This window comes from Oncorhynchus clarkii, chromosome 6 (assembly GCF_045791955.1).
Source record: "Oncorhynchus clarkii lewisi isolate Uvic-CL-2024 chromosome 6, UVic_Ocla_1.0, whole genome shotgun sequence".
In the NCBI taxonomy this organism is placed as follows: Eukaryota; Metazoa; Chordata; class Actinopteri; order Salmoniformes; family Salmonidae; genus Oncorhynchus; species Oncorhynchus clarkii.
Window position 1 is genome coordinate 28354272 of NC_092152.1, and position 14197 is coordinate 28368468.

Consider the following 14197-nt stretch of genomic DNA (forward strand, 5'->3'; position numbering starts at 1 on the left):
TTGCTGTTTATATTTTTTGTGAGTTTCATTCTGAATAAACATGTGGAACTCTACGTATGTTGCGCCTTGGTCAGTTAATTCCACAAACGATCGTGACATGTATTTTCAGCATTTTGAAGCTGGTGTACAATACCGAAAGTAAACGACTCAAAAACATAAGTTAATAACTGGAAGCATAGAAAAAGCACACATAGAACCAATCTACCGCTTCTTAGACTTGCTTTCAATGAGAATGACAGATTTATAACAAACCATTTCTTTGTGAATTTGGTCGGTTTGCCCAAAAAGTTACATATTGCAGCTTTACATTTTTAGGGATAGGGGGCAGCATTTTCACTTTGGATGAATTGCGTGCCCATAGTGAACTGCCTCCTATTCTGTCCCAGATGCTAATATATGCATATTATTATTACTATTGGATAGAAAACACTCTGACGTTTCTAAAACTGTTTGAATTATGTCTGTGAGTATAACAGAACTCATATGGCAGGCAAACTTCCAAACAGGAAGTGGAAATTCTGGGGCTGGTTGATTTTCAACTCATCGCCTATTCACATCCCAGTAAGATATGGATCTGTTCGCACTTCCCAAGCCTTCCACTAGATGGCAACAGTCAGTAGAACGTGGAATGAAGCCTCTAGTGTGTGGGGCCGGATGGCAGCTATTTGAGTCAGTGGTCTGGGAGAATGCCAGTTCCTGGTCAGGCACATTTCTCATGATATACGTTCCATTACTCTGTAGACAAAAACGAATGCTCAGGTTGGAATGTTATTGGATATATACACAGCTCCAAAAAATAATAGAGAACACTAAAATAACACATCCTAGATCTGAATGAATGAAATATTATTATTAAATACTTGTTTCTTTACATAGTTGAATGTGCTGACAACAAAATCACACAGAAATTATCAATGGAAATCAAATGTATCAACCCATGGAGGTCTGGATTTGGAGTCACACTCAAAGTTAAAGTGGAAAACCACACTGCAGGCTGATCCAACTTTGATGTAATGTCCTTAAAACAAGTCAAAATGAGGCTCAGTAGTGTGTGTGGCCTCCACGTGCCTGAATGACCTCCCTACAACGCCTGGGCATGCTGCTGATGAGGTGGCGGAGGTCTCATGAGGGATCTCCTCCCAGACCTGGACTAAAGCATCCGCCAACTCCTGGACAGTCTGTGGTGCAACGTGGCGTTGGTGGATGGAGCGAGACATGATGTCCCAGATGTGCTCAATTGGATTCAGGTCTGGGGAACGGGTGGGCCAGTCCATGGCATCAATGCCTTCCTCTTGCAGGAACTGCTGACACACTCCAGCCACATGAGGTCTAGCATTGTCTTGCATTAGGAGAAACCCAGGGCCAACCGCACCAGCATATGGTCTCACAAGGGGTCTGAGGATCTCATCTCGGTACCTAATGGCAGTCAGGCTACCTCTGGCGAGCACATGGAGGGCTGTGCGGCCCCCAAAGAAATGCCACCCCACACCATGACTGACCCACCGCCAAACCAGTCATGCTGGAGGATGTTGCAGGCAGCAGAACGTTCTCCACGGCGTCTCCAGACTCTGTCATGTCTGTCACGTGCTCAGTGTGAACCTGCTTTCATCTGTGAAGAGCACAGGGCGCCAGTGGCGAATTTGCCAATCTTGGTGTTCTCTGGCAAATGCCAAACGTCCTGCACGGTGTTGGGCTGTAAAGCACAACCCCCACCTGTGGACATCGGGCCCTCATACCACCCTCATGGAGTCTGTTTCTGACCGTTTGAGCAGACACATGCACATTTGTGGCCTGCTGGAGGTCATTTAGCAGGTTTCTGGCAGTGCATGTATTGTGTAACATGATGTCCTATGAGTGCCATCTGATGAAGATAATCAAAGGTTAGTGATTAATTGTATCTCTATTTCTGCTTTTGTGACTATCTTTGGCTGGGAAAAATGGCTGTGTGTTGTTTTGGATTTGGTGGTGATCTAACAAATATATGTTGTGTTTTCGCTGTAAAACATTTTAAAAATTGGACATGATGGGTAGATTAACAAGATGTTTAGCTTTCATTTGCTGTATTAGTCCAATACAGCAAATGAAAGCTAAACATCTTGTTAATCTACCCATCATGTCCAATTTTTAAAATTGAAAAGGCAACGCGGGAAATTCCAAAATATTTTTTTGAAATATTTAACTTTCACACATTAACAAGTCCTGTTGGGGGGGGGGGGGGGGGCAGGTTAAACATAATACATATTTAAATCAAACTCAAACTGTGATGCTCTATATTATAATTTCAAGACAATTCTAATCTTACCATTTGATTGAGCAGGGCCATAGTATGATCCAAAACGAAGGGGGTCAGTAAGAGGGCCACTCCCATTGACCTCGGAGACCTAGGATGGAAACCCAGTCAGTCCAATATTAGCATTAGTTGGAGAGCATTTGACTGAGTATTGTCGCAGTCAAATGGAAAATGAACAACTTAGTGTGTAGTGCAGGATACATTAGCATATATTGCATTATCCAACACAAAGACAGGACCACTATCATTATCCAGTACATTCCATTCCAGTGGCATAACATTGAACCTGTGATACTAGACAATTCCACAGGGTGAAGCAGCTGTCTGATGAATATGACATGTGGTCTCTAACCCTAACCCAACCAGTAACCTCAGACAAACGGCTGTTATCATTGCAGTGCTACAATAACCAGTTGTATCTCCTTGAGAGTGTTGCTTACCTTAATTTGCTCCACAGGTGGCAGTCTTGTGGAACGGAAGGGGCTGAGAGGGGGGGTGGGGAGCTCCGGGAAGATGACCACCACCTCCTGGGTTAGGTCTGGAGGGGACAGGTGATGCTGCTGATTGGAGGAGGGACCATCATCAGAGAAGACGATACAAGAGCCATTCAGATGGTCCCGGACTTCCACACGATGCTACAGGAGAGACAGTAGAACACTATATCTAAATACAGCCATGTCATGTTGAGATGATCACTTCACCCTTCTGTCTCTCTGTGAATGTTTATGTTCATTTGTCTGTCTGTCTCTCTCTCTCTCTCTCCTGGTGAAAAGGCCTCGAATTTAACTAAAGCAGAGTAGCAGAAGGAAGTGCTGTTCCATCCACTTCATCATCTTCCTTGCAGAGGCTGGAGAAAAGGCCCATTCAGGACCTAAATCAGGGGGCTGAAATAGGAGAGGCACATTATAAACCCATTAACCATCCATTCAGCTGGGCTGCGTATTCTCCAACCAGGGGGCGTGGCCCAGGCCGAGGGGGTTGGAAAGGGGTTGCTGATGTTGACCACAGTGAAAGTGCACCACCGTTAGCGATGCTCCCAAAGCCCTTCCCTGCTCTCTTCCTTTCCGTAGCGGGTCCGCCCCCCCTTGCTGCCCCAAACCACCCATCCTATCCAACTCCTGCGTGTTTGAATGCATAAGGGGGGCATTTGAGCTCTCCAGTGTGGACTCTGGGGGTCATGGGAAGTTCCTGCGCCTCTTACACAGGGTGAAACTGTATCTAGTTAAATCAGAGAGATGCCATTGTGGAGCCAGGACTGGGGCATTTTCATGGAAATTCTAGCCCGTCCATAAATAGCTGTTATTTTCATTCTACCTTGTACGTGTTAGTGTTTTTCCTTGTTGTTTAGCATATTTAAAAAGGCCTCCCTCTGTCTGCTGTTCATGCCAACTCTGCCAAGGCAGACTTCAAAGATAAGAATTATTGGCTCTGACAGAGCAAATATTTTTCTTTTTAACTTCTCTAGCAAACCTTCAATGCTTTGAGTCTGCCTGAATATATTATTTCATAGAATTCAGATCTACTAAGGATCTAGCGCTCTTCCTGTGTGTCTTACATTATAAATTATTTGTGAGTTAGGGAGCATGCCAAAATGCCTGTACCTGAGACTTCATGTCATCTGTTGTGGTCCTGGATAGTCTCTGATGTCCAAATCTTTGTGCAGATGCCAAAGTATCCAACTGAGATAAACAAAACACACATAAAAGGTTAGATCATGACCAATAATTGATGTCATGCTTACTCACTCACACACAGAGAACAATCACATCACACCACGGCAGCATATTCTCTTACACCCCCAAAGGAGACAAAGAGATTCATAGTCAATTCCCTCTTAATCCAGAGACAATTGCATTATGCCTCTGAGCTGGGTCACGTCAAAGTATTGAAGACCGATAAGGAACTGACCAAAAAGCTCAGGAGATGCAATAATGAAAGCAACTTAGAATGTCATTCAACCAGGGGAATCCAGGTGAAAGCTATGATCCCTTATTGATGTCACCTGTTAAGTCTACTTCAATCAGTGTAGATGAAGGGAAGGAGACAGGTTAAATAAGGATTTTGAATACTTGAGACAAATAAGACATGGATTATGTGAATGGGCAAGACAAAAGATTGAAGTGCTTTTGAACGGCGTATGGTAGTATGTACCAGGTGTACCGGTATTGTAAGGACCGACGCCGGAGATGAGAAGCAGATACGGGGAGTCAACATTTAATAAGGAACAGACATGAAACAAGACAGGCACAGCGTCAGCACCCGGGCAAAACAACAACATTTGACAATCAATGCAGCAGCGGGGGAAGGAGATGGGGAACTGACAAATATAGGGGAGGTAATAAACAGGTGATTAAGTCCAGGTGAGTCCAATAATACGCTGATGATGCGCGTGACGGGGAAAGGCAGGTGTGCGTACTGATGGTGGCAGGAGTGCGTAATGCTGGGGAGCCTGGCACCCTCGAGCGCCAGGGGGGAGGAGTGGGAGCAGGCGTGACAGGTATGAGTGTGTCAAGAACTGCAATGCTGCTGGGTTTTTCACGCTCAACAGTTTCCCATGTGTATCGAGAATGGTCCACCACCCAAAGGACATCCAGCCTACTTGACACAACTGGGAGAAGCGTTGAAGTCAACATGGGCCAGCATCCCTGTGGAACGCTTTCAACACCTTGTAGAGTCCATGCCCTGATGAATTTAGGCTGTTCTGAGGGCAAAAGGGAGTGCAACTCAGTATTAGGAAGGTGTTCCTAATATTTTTAGCACAGTGTATTTCCAGCAACAAACAGCTTTTCCACTTTCACAACAGTTATTGGTTAATTCGTTATGCATGCTGAGAATCACTCCCAGAGATCTGAACCTTGATACACTTCCCGGCAGAAGAGCACAGAAAGATGAGTGAACTCATTCCAGATGAAAATAGCATTACTGTCTAGAAAACGTTGCATGGAAGATTTAACATTTCATCTCTAAGTCATTAGTCATCTGCCGAACAACCTTTTCTGCCATAAATCAAAACTGTCCTGAGCAGAGTTGACTGAGATTCCATAAACCCATTGTCCACACATTCTGAAAGTGGAAAGTTTGTGTTATCCTCCTTTCCCTGTTACCACAGCAGAGGCCATTCAAAACAATCACAATGAGTCACAAGTCTCCCTAAACTCTTCCATAACATAAAGCAAAGAGATATGTGAGAATGGACAGTGTAGAGAAAGTGAACTATGTCAGACTGAAGTCAGGTCCTAATCACCGGCACCTTGGAAAATCCTATTAGGAGAGCTGTTTCTACATGAAGGAGATGGGGACTCTCGTTGGAGGCACCTCTCCTCTACAGTGGCTCAAAACATAATAACAGAGTTGGCATGGAAACTCAAGACCTGAAAACCTCTACAATTGATACTATGGGACTTGAGAATTGATACATGATTCTAAAGGTGAACATTCTCCAATTTGGGCCTTGGCCAGGTAAGGTTGAGAGCTGTCCAACAGTATTTGGGTTGATTGGTTTTCCATGTGGCCCATGTAACTGAACATTAGAGACTGTAATCATTATGGTCAGTGTTCAAAGACAGATATATGCACTCTGTGTGTAAACAGTAGTACAACACAGGAACCAATGTAGCAGAGAGAGCCAAGCAGTGTTCCTGGTTCCAAACAATGATGTCACTCTCTGACTCCTCACTTCCGGATAAACCAGATTACATAAGAGGGAAAATAAGGGGATCCTTATCTATGATGTTTATGTGAGGGACACTGTACCAGTATATCAAATTTTCCAACAGTGTTAACTAGTCCGGCCTTCTGGTTGTTGTATCTGTGGTATTTCAACATAAATACTCACACTTCCAATGGCCTTTAGGGCAGGCAGCATTATAGATGTTTGACATCATGTTGGTTTCTCGAAACTCTGTGGTCATTATGACCCTCAGGGCTGGTTCTTTGTGATGCTCTGTGTTTTGACATTCACTCCGAGATCCCATCTCTCAGATGCATTGACATTTTAGACAAACAGCCATTCCACACAGGAGGACTGTTTAATCTAATATTCCAAAATGGCAAACAACTGAGCTCCTTTTTGTTCCAAACACTGCTGCCATTCAGGTCTTAACGTCAATCGCTGGAGTAATAGGGCTGTCTTTTGTTTCTTCTTTTCATGTATAAATATTAAAAATTGTGTTATCGCAGGAGAGACATACTGTATCTAATCATGATCAATTAAGAGTGGGATCAACTGTAACGATCGTTGTGCTCCTCGGATGAGGAATAGGAAGGATCAGACCAAAACGCAGCGTGGCAAGTGTCCATGCGAATTTTAATAAATAAACTGAACACTGCAATAACCAACAAACAACAAAGATAGAGCGTGAATGAAATGAAACAGTTCTGTAAGGTGAAGACACAGAAAACAACTACCCACAAACACAGGTGGGAACAGGCTACCTAAGTATGGTTCTCAATCAGAGACAACGATAGACTGATTGGGAACCATACCAGGCCAAACACAGAAATACAAAACATAGAACAAAACAGAATTCTCACCCCAACTCACGCCCTGACCAAACCAAAAATAGAGACATAACAAAGGAACAAAGGTCAGGACGTGACATCAACATGCAAACTGTTTTGTGACAGACTTGGAAAGAAAACAGTTGAAGGCAAACATCCTCTCAGTTCACAAACAAACACCACTACAATATCTACTCTGAGGGAGGGATCAAGTCAAACAGCCACTGTGGCACACCCACCACCACTGGATACCGCATAGGCACAAGTAACTCATGCACTGCAAAAATGCATGCTTTTATTAGAAAAGTCTCATTTAAAGATATTCTCCGGTACTTTTGCATACTTTTTAGCCAGTAGTTCTGAAAGTAGCACTTACAAACCAAAAGTGGTCCCCGAAAACTGCGTACTATGTCACATATGTGCAGATATGTGCACCACGTCATTGATCTCTTGCTCTCTCTGCTGTGTCCACTGAGACGTTGGGCCTGCCCTGCAACCTCATTGGATGCTGCTGGGAAAGCCTCTTGCTAGCTGTCACTCAAATGCGAGGGGATGAAGCTCATTAGCTAGAACTCGCATTGTTAGGGAGCTGGCCCACGTGAGGGCAAATGTAGGGAAAATGGCATGGCACAGTTTCAGCTATCGCTTTCAAACTAGGGATTTCATGGCTTTTTGAGGTAAAACAGTAATTCTGCTCATAGATTATGCATATATATATACCACCCCCCACTGCGACCTGTACGCTCACGTTGGCTGGCCCTCGCTTCATACTCGTCGCCAAATCCACTGGCTCCAGGTCATCTACAAGTCTTTGCTAGGTAAAGCCCTACCTTATCTCAGTTCACTGGTCACCATAGCAGCGCCCATCCGCAGCACGCGCTCCAGCAGGTATATTTCACTGGTCAAGTCACCCCCAAAGCCAATTCCTCCTTTGTTCGCCTTTCCTTCCAGTTCTCTGCTGCCAATGACTGGAACGAACTGCAAAAATCACTGAAGCTGTAGACTCATGTCTCCCTCACTAACTTCAAGCACCAGCCTACAGAGCAGCTCACAGATCATTGCACCTGTACATAGCCCATCTGTAAATGGCCCATCCAACTACCTCATTCCCATACTGTATTTATTTATTTATTTTTGCTCCTTTGCATCCCAGTATCTCTACTTGCACATCTATCACTCCAGTGTTTAATTGCTATTTTGTAATTACCTCTCCACTATGGCCTATTTTATTGCCTTACCTCCCTTATCTTACCTCATTTGCATACACTGTATATATACTTTTCCTACTATATTGTTGACTGTATGTTTGTTTATTCCATGTGTAACTCTGTGTTGTTGTATGTGTCGAACTGCTTTGCTTTATCTTGGCCAGGTCTCAGTTGTATATGAAAACTTGTTCTCAACTAGCCTACCTGGTCAAATAAAGGTAAAATAAAAAACTAAATATAACCTACACATTGACACATCCAGCCCAAAGCAGAAGGTTTAGAAAATACTTTCTTAGTTGCCAAAATACCAGAGCAAAAACTGGTTGAATCAACATTGTTTCCACATAATCTCAACCAAAAGAATCAGTGAAAACATTGTATCACTGTGGAAAACTGATTGGATTAGCGAAAAGTCTTAAATTTAAAGGCATTTCATCTTTTGTTCACCTAACTTTTTTTCCTGTTGAATTCGCATTAGTTGGAATTCACATTAGTTGTAAATGAAAACTAGACGTTGAACTGACGTCTGAATCCAGTGTGGCATGTCTTTTTAGTATCTTTGGCAACGCAACATTAACATTTAAAATAAAAACCGTAGCTAAAAGTATCTCCACCGTATTCTTTTCTCTGTGTCTGTGCATTTGGCCTCCACCGTTCTCATTCCCTAATGGAGGATGGAGGACTAAATACTCAGAAATCAGCCAGAGCTGAACACATTCCCACTCCTAGATTGCCACACAGCCAAATAAGGCAAAATCAGCTGTGATATCTGGTGAAAAATCCTGCTCCAGAACCTTGCTGCTTGCTGGAATATGTTTACTTTGAACACCCCACACATTCTTATCGGATTACAAGCGTGCAAACACCATGGACGGGATTCCTCCAAGAGTAAACTATAGAATAATTCAATAAAAACAGACACCATTTTACTGATCTAAATGCAATATGCAGTACATGAGTAATACATATCTGTGAGGAGAGGGAAATTGGAGGGAAATTGGACAAAAATGGGATTGTAAAAAACAAGACTATCCTTCTCCAATCGCGCATCATCAGGCAAATTGTGTTTACAGGGTGGAATCCCAAAATAAATGTATAAAGTGATAAAAACAAATGTAGCTAGTGCAAGAAATGTTATAGATAACAGAATAAGTAACATATCATTTTTAAATGTTTTCGGGGAAAAAAAAGCTGATTTAAAGGGGCTGTGGCAAATTTCAAAACTCTTCGTTGAAGGACTCACATGCTGACCAGACTGGAAACATCGCGTGCGCGAGCGTCGCAAAATAAATGTAGAAATCCATGTTATTAAATTATTGCACCCACACTGCTCGCGCGCGCCAACGAGCGTCTGCAACGCCATGGGCTAAAATATAAGTAATTCCTATTTCTGACACAGATCACGCAGAAAGTCCTACCTCTCCCATCTCCTCATTGGTTTATAGAAGCAGGTACCCACGTGCCATCTCCTTATTGGTTATACCCACGTGGGTGATTGAAAGACAAACTTTGTTGCCGGTTGTCGTGGTAATACAAGGAAAGTTTAGATGCGATAACCATATAAGTTCAAAGATGAAAAAGCCTGGAAGGAGGAGAGATGACTAGAAATGATTCGGTTGACCATTTTATGTGTGGATTAATTGTCGGAGTAGAGGACCTTGTGCATTTCAGGTAAAATAACAACTCAATGTTTATATCCCATGACAAATTAGCTAGCAACAGCAAGCTAGCTAAATAGGACAAATTAACATTAGCTAGCAAGTGCAAGATAACTAGCTAAATTGCCATACATGTTTAATGCTTTTTGACCTGTCCCCAAATTAATGTCATTGGTTCAGAGTTTGTTTTGATATTTTAACCTGCGTGTCGTGATCGCGTTTGGTGTAGGGGGACAAAATAAATGTATGCACGATAGCGCACGATGGTGCACGCACGCAGCCGGTTTGGGTTCCGTGTCAGGGAGGATACACTTAAGCTTCCACGCCAAAAGGAGGATATCGAGGAGGGGAGAGGACAGAGGACAAACGTTTTCCCAAACGAGAAAAGGTCTGTGAACTTGACTTCCGAGATATTTCTTGTACTCTGGATACCATGATTAAGTCGCATATAGTTTGGAGTGCTCTATTCACCTTGGACATTTGTCACAAATGCAATATATTTCCCCTACATCCGCACAGAGCTAAAGGCTAGCGCTGCCGCTTTCAAGGAGTGGGACACTAATCGCTTATAAGAAATCCCGCTATGCCCTCAGACAAACCATCAAACAGGCAACGCGTCAATACAGGACTAAGATTGAATCCTACCACACCGGCTCTGACGCTCATCGATTGTGGCAGGGCCTGAGAAATATTACGGACTATAAAGGGATACCCAGCTGCGAGCTGCCCAGTGACGTGAGCCTACCAGACAAACTAAATGCCTTTTATGCTCGCTTTGAGGCAAGCAACACTGAAGCATGCATGAGAGCACCAGTTGTTCCGGAGCACCGTGTTATCACACTCTCTGCATGGCCAAGCACAACTCCAACACCATCATTATTAAGTTTGCTGACAAAACAACAGTGCTCCGTAGACCTGATCACCGACAATGATGAGACAGCTTATAGGGAGGAGGTCAGAGACCTGGCAGTGTGGTGCCAGGACAACAACCTCTCCCTCAATGTGAGCAAGACAAAGGAGCAAATCGTGGATTATAGGAAAAGGAGGGCCAAACAGGCCCCCATTAACATTGACGGGCTTAAGTGGAACAGGTCGAGAGTTTCAAGTTCCTTGGTGTCCACATCACCAACAAACTATCATGGTCCAAACACACCAAGACAGATGTGAAGGTGGCCACGCCATGCCTATTCCCCCTCAGGAGACAAAAAAAATTGGCATGGGTCCCCAGATCCTCAAAAAGTTATACAGCTGCACCATCGAGAGCATCCTGACCTGTTACATCACCGCCTGGTATGGAAACTGCTCGGCCTCTGACCGTAAGGCGCTACAGAGGATAGTGCGTATGGCCCAGTACATCACTGGGGACAAGCTTCCTGACATCCAGGACCTATATACTAGGCAGTGTCAGAGGAAGGCCCAAAAAATTGTCAAAGATTCCCCCAAGTTATAGACTGTTTTCTCTGCTATTGCATGGCAAGCGGTACCGGAGCGCCAAGTCTAGGACCAAAATGCTCCTTAACAGCTTCTACCCCCAAACCATAAGACTGCTAAAAAGTAATCAAATGGCCACCCGGACTATTTACATTGACACTGCTGCTACTCGCTGCTTATTATCTATGCATTGTCACTTTACAAATGACCTTGATTAACCTGTACCCCCACACATTGACTCGGTACTGATACCCTGTATATAGCCTCGTTATTGTTATGTAGTTTTCGTGTGTTACTTTTTGATATATATTTTTTAACTTAAGTTTATTTAGTAAATATTGTTTATTTAGTAGGTAACTCTATTTCTTGAACTGCATTCACGGTAAGGTCTACACTTATTGTATTCGGCACATATGACAAAAAGCATTTGATTTGATATAGTTCCGGTGAAGGGAAATCTTAACGCTACAGCATTCCAACTTTGTGGCAAAAGTTTGGGGGAAGGCCCTTTCCTGTTTTAGCATGACAATGCCCCCATGCACAAAGCGAGGTCCATACAGAAATGGTTTGTCGAGATCGGTGTGGAAGAATTTGACTGGCCTGCAACAGAGCCCTGACTTCAAGCCCATCGAACACCTTTGGGATGAATTAGAACACTGACTGTGAGCTAGGCCTAATCACCCAACATCAGTGCCCGACCATTTCTCTACACTCGCAATAACATCTGCTAACCATATGTATTTGACCAATAAAATAACATTTGATTTGATTTGACCTCACTAATCCTCTTGTGACTGAATGGAAGCAAGTCCCCGCAGCTATGCTCCAACATCTAGTGGAAAGCCTTCACAGAAAAGTGGAGGCTGTCATAGCAGCAAAGAGAAGAACAATTCCATATTAATGCCCCTGTTTGTGGAATGAGACGATCGACGAGCAAGTGTCCACATACTTTTGGTCATGTAGTGTAGTTGTTCACAAACTCAGCTGTTAGATACAGAGATCAGTAGAGACATGTAGACTAATTAGATTGTGTTGAGACAACATACTACTTTGTAGAGAGAGAGAGGAAGACAGAGTTGGTGTTAGTTACAGGGACATTGGATAATTATGTAGTGAGTCAGAATAGTGTTAGTCAGCATGGGGTCACTGAACTTCACCACACCCTGCTGCTGACTCCCAGGAAATCTATGGGACTTTTCCCTCACGGCCCAGAATAGCAACCGCGTAACTGAGTAGAAAAGAGATGCTCAAATACAGTCCATAGGTCACATCAATAGATGTGTGTAGTCGACGAAGATCAAGGGACCGACCCAATAACGTAAGGTTGCTGTACGTAACCCCGGTTCTATGACAATATGAGTGAAGTCACTCACTATGGGTTAAGCCTTCAATGGATGTGGTCAATAAGGAACTCCTATCACACAACGTGTGTCGTAGACAGACCTCACACATATAAATCATAGAACTAGGATTACGTTAAGTAAACCATTTCAAATAATAATTTGGTCACTCAGTATGGGATATGGCAAACTGAAGTAGCATTGGTATACTCTCCAAAACCAGCTAATCAACCCTCAGAGGCCCCAAAACTAAGCAACGCACATGCCAAAGTGGGTACAGTGACGTCCAGTCGGTAGAACCTCATGAAGGTATGGACGGTGCCCCAACATGCTAAATTGCAGATGTCTTGCACAGAGATGCCTTTGAACAGTGCCCATGACGCACCCATACCTCTGGTGGAATGAGCCCTTAGGGATGATACACCCTTGCTTTTATAAGCATTTATAATAGCATCCGCTATTAAGTCAAATTGTATTAGAATTAAGAAATATATAAATATTAGGACGAGCAATGTCGGAGTGGCGTTGACTAAAATACAGTAGAATATAATATGTACATATGAAATGAGAAAAACAGCATGCAAACATTATTATAGTGAATAGTCTTACATTTTTTAAAGTGACCAGTGATGCCATTTCTATGTACATAGGGCAACAGCCTCTAAGGCGCAGGGTTGAGTAACCGGGTTGTAGCCGGCCAGCGATGGCTATTTAACAATTTGATGGCCTTGAGATAGAAGCAGTTTTTCAGTCTCTCGGTCCCAGCTTTGATGCACCTGTTCTGACCTCACCTTCTGGATGATAGCAGAGTGAGCAGGCTGTGGCTCGGGTGGTTGATGTCCTTGATGATCTTTTTGGCCTTCCTGTGACATCGGGTACTGTAGGTGTGCTGAAGGGCAGGCAATGTTAAGACCGCACCAACCTCTGGAGAGCCCTGTGTTTGCGGGCAGTGCAGTTGCCGTACCAGGCGGTGATAGTAGTGGAGGTGTTGTTTCCTACCTTCATCCCCTGGGGGTGGCCTGTCAGGAAGTCCAGGACCCAGTTGCACAGGGCGGGGTTCAGACCTTGGGCCCAGAGCGTAATGATGAGCTTGGAGGGTACTATGGTGTTGAAGGCTGAGCTATAGTCAATGAACAGCATTTGCACATAGGTATTCCTCTTGTCCAGATGGGATAGGGCAGTGTGAGTGCAATGGCGATTGCATCATCTGTGGATCTATTGGGGTGGTATGCAAATTGATGTAGGTCTAGGGTGTCAGGTTAGATGGAGGTGATATGATCCTTAACTAGTCTCTCAAAGCACTTCATGATGACAGAAGTGAGTGCTACGGGGTGATAGTCATTTACTTCAGTTACCTTTGCTTTCTTGGTTACAGGAACAATGGTGGACATCTTGAAGCAAGTGGGGACAGCAGACTAGGATAAGGAGAGATTGAATTTGTCTGTAAACACTCCAGCCAGATGGTCTGCGCATGCTCAGGGGACACGGCCGTCTGGGCCGGCCACCTTGCGAGAGTTAACATGCTTAAATGTCTTACTTTGGAACTATCACGGAGAAGGAGAGCCTACAGTCCTTGGGAGCAGGGGTGTCGGTGGCACTGTGTTATCCTCAAAGTGGACGAAGAAGGTGTTTAGCTTGTCCGGAGCAAGATGTCAGTGTCCACTCGTGTCTGGGCCGTTGAATTGAGACTTTGTCTCTGTCCTGACAGTCTGCCTGTTCGATTGCCTTACGGAGGGAATCACTACACTGTTGGTATTCAACCATATTCCC

General features: G+C 43.9%; 1 protein-coding gene across 4 annotated transcripts in view; it reads right to left on the bottom strand.

The window, feature by feature from the left end:
- The window catches only part of LOC139410909 (vinexin-like), a 48160-nt gene that overhangs the window by 22924 nt on the left and 11039 nt on the right, over window positions 1-14197 (bottom strand). For all 4 annotated transcript variants that reach the window (XM_071156567.1, XM_071156570.1, XM_071156568.1 and 1 more), the window contains exons 2-4: window positions 3892-3969; window positions 2731-2925; window positions 2303-2381 (exon numbers count right to left, since the gene is read on the bottom strand). In XM_071156567.1, coding sequence (XP_071012668.1) covers window positions 2303-2381; window positions 2731-2925; window positions 3892-3903 — 286 coding nt within the window. In that variant the 5' untranslated portion in view covers window positions 3904-3969. The remainder of the gene's footprint in view (window positions 1-2302; window positions 2382-2730; window positions 2926-3891; window positions 3970-14197) is intronic.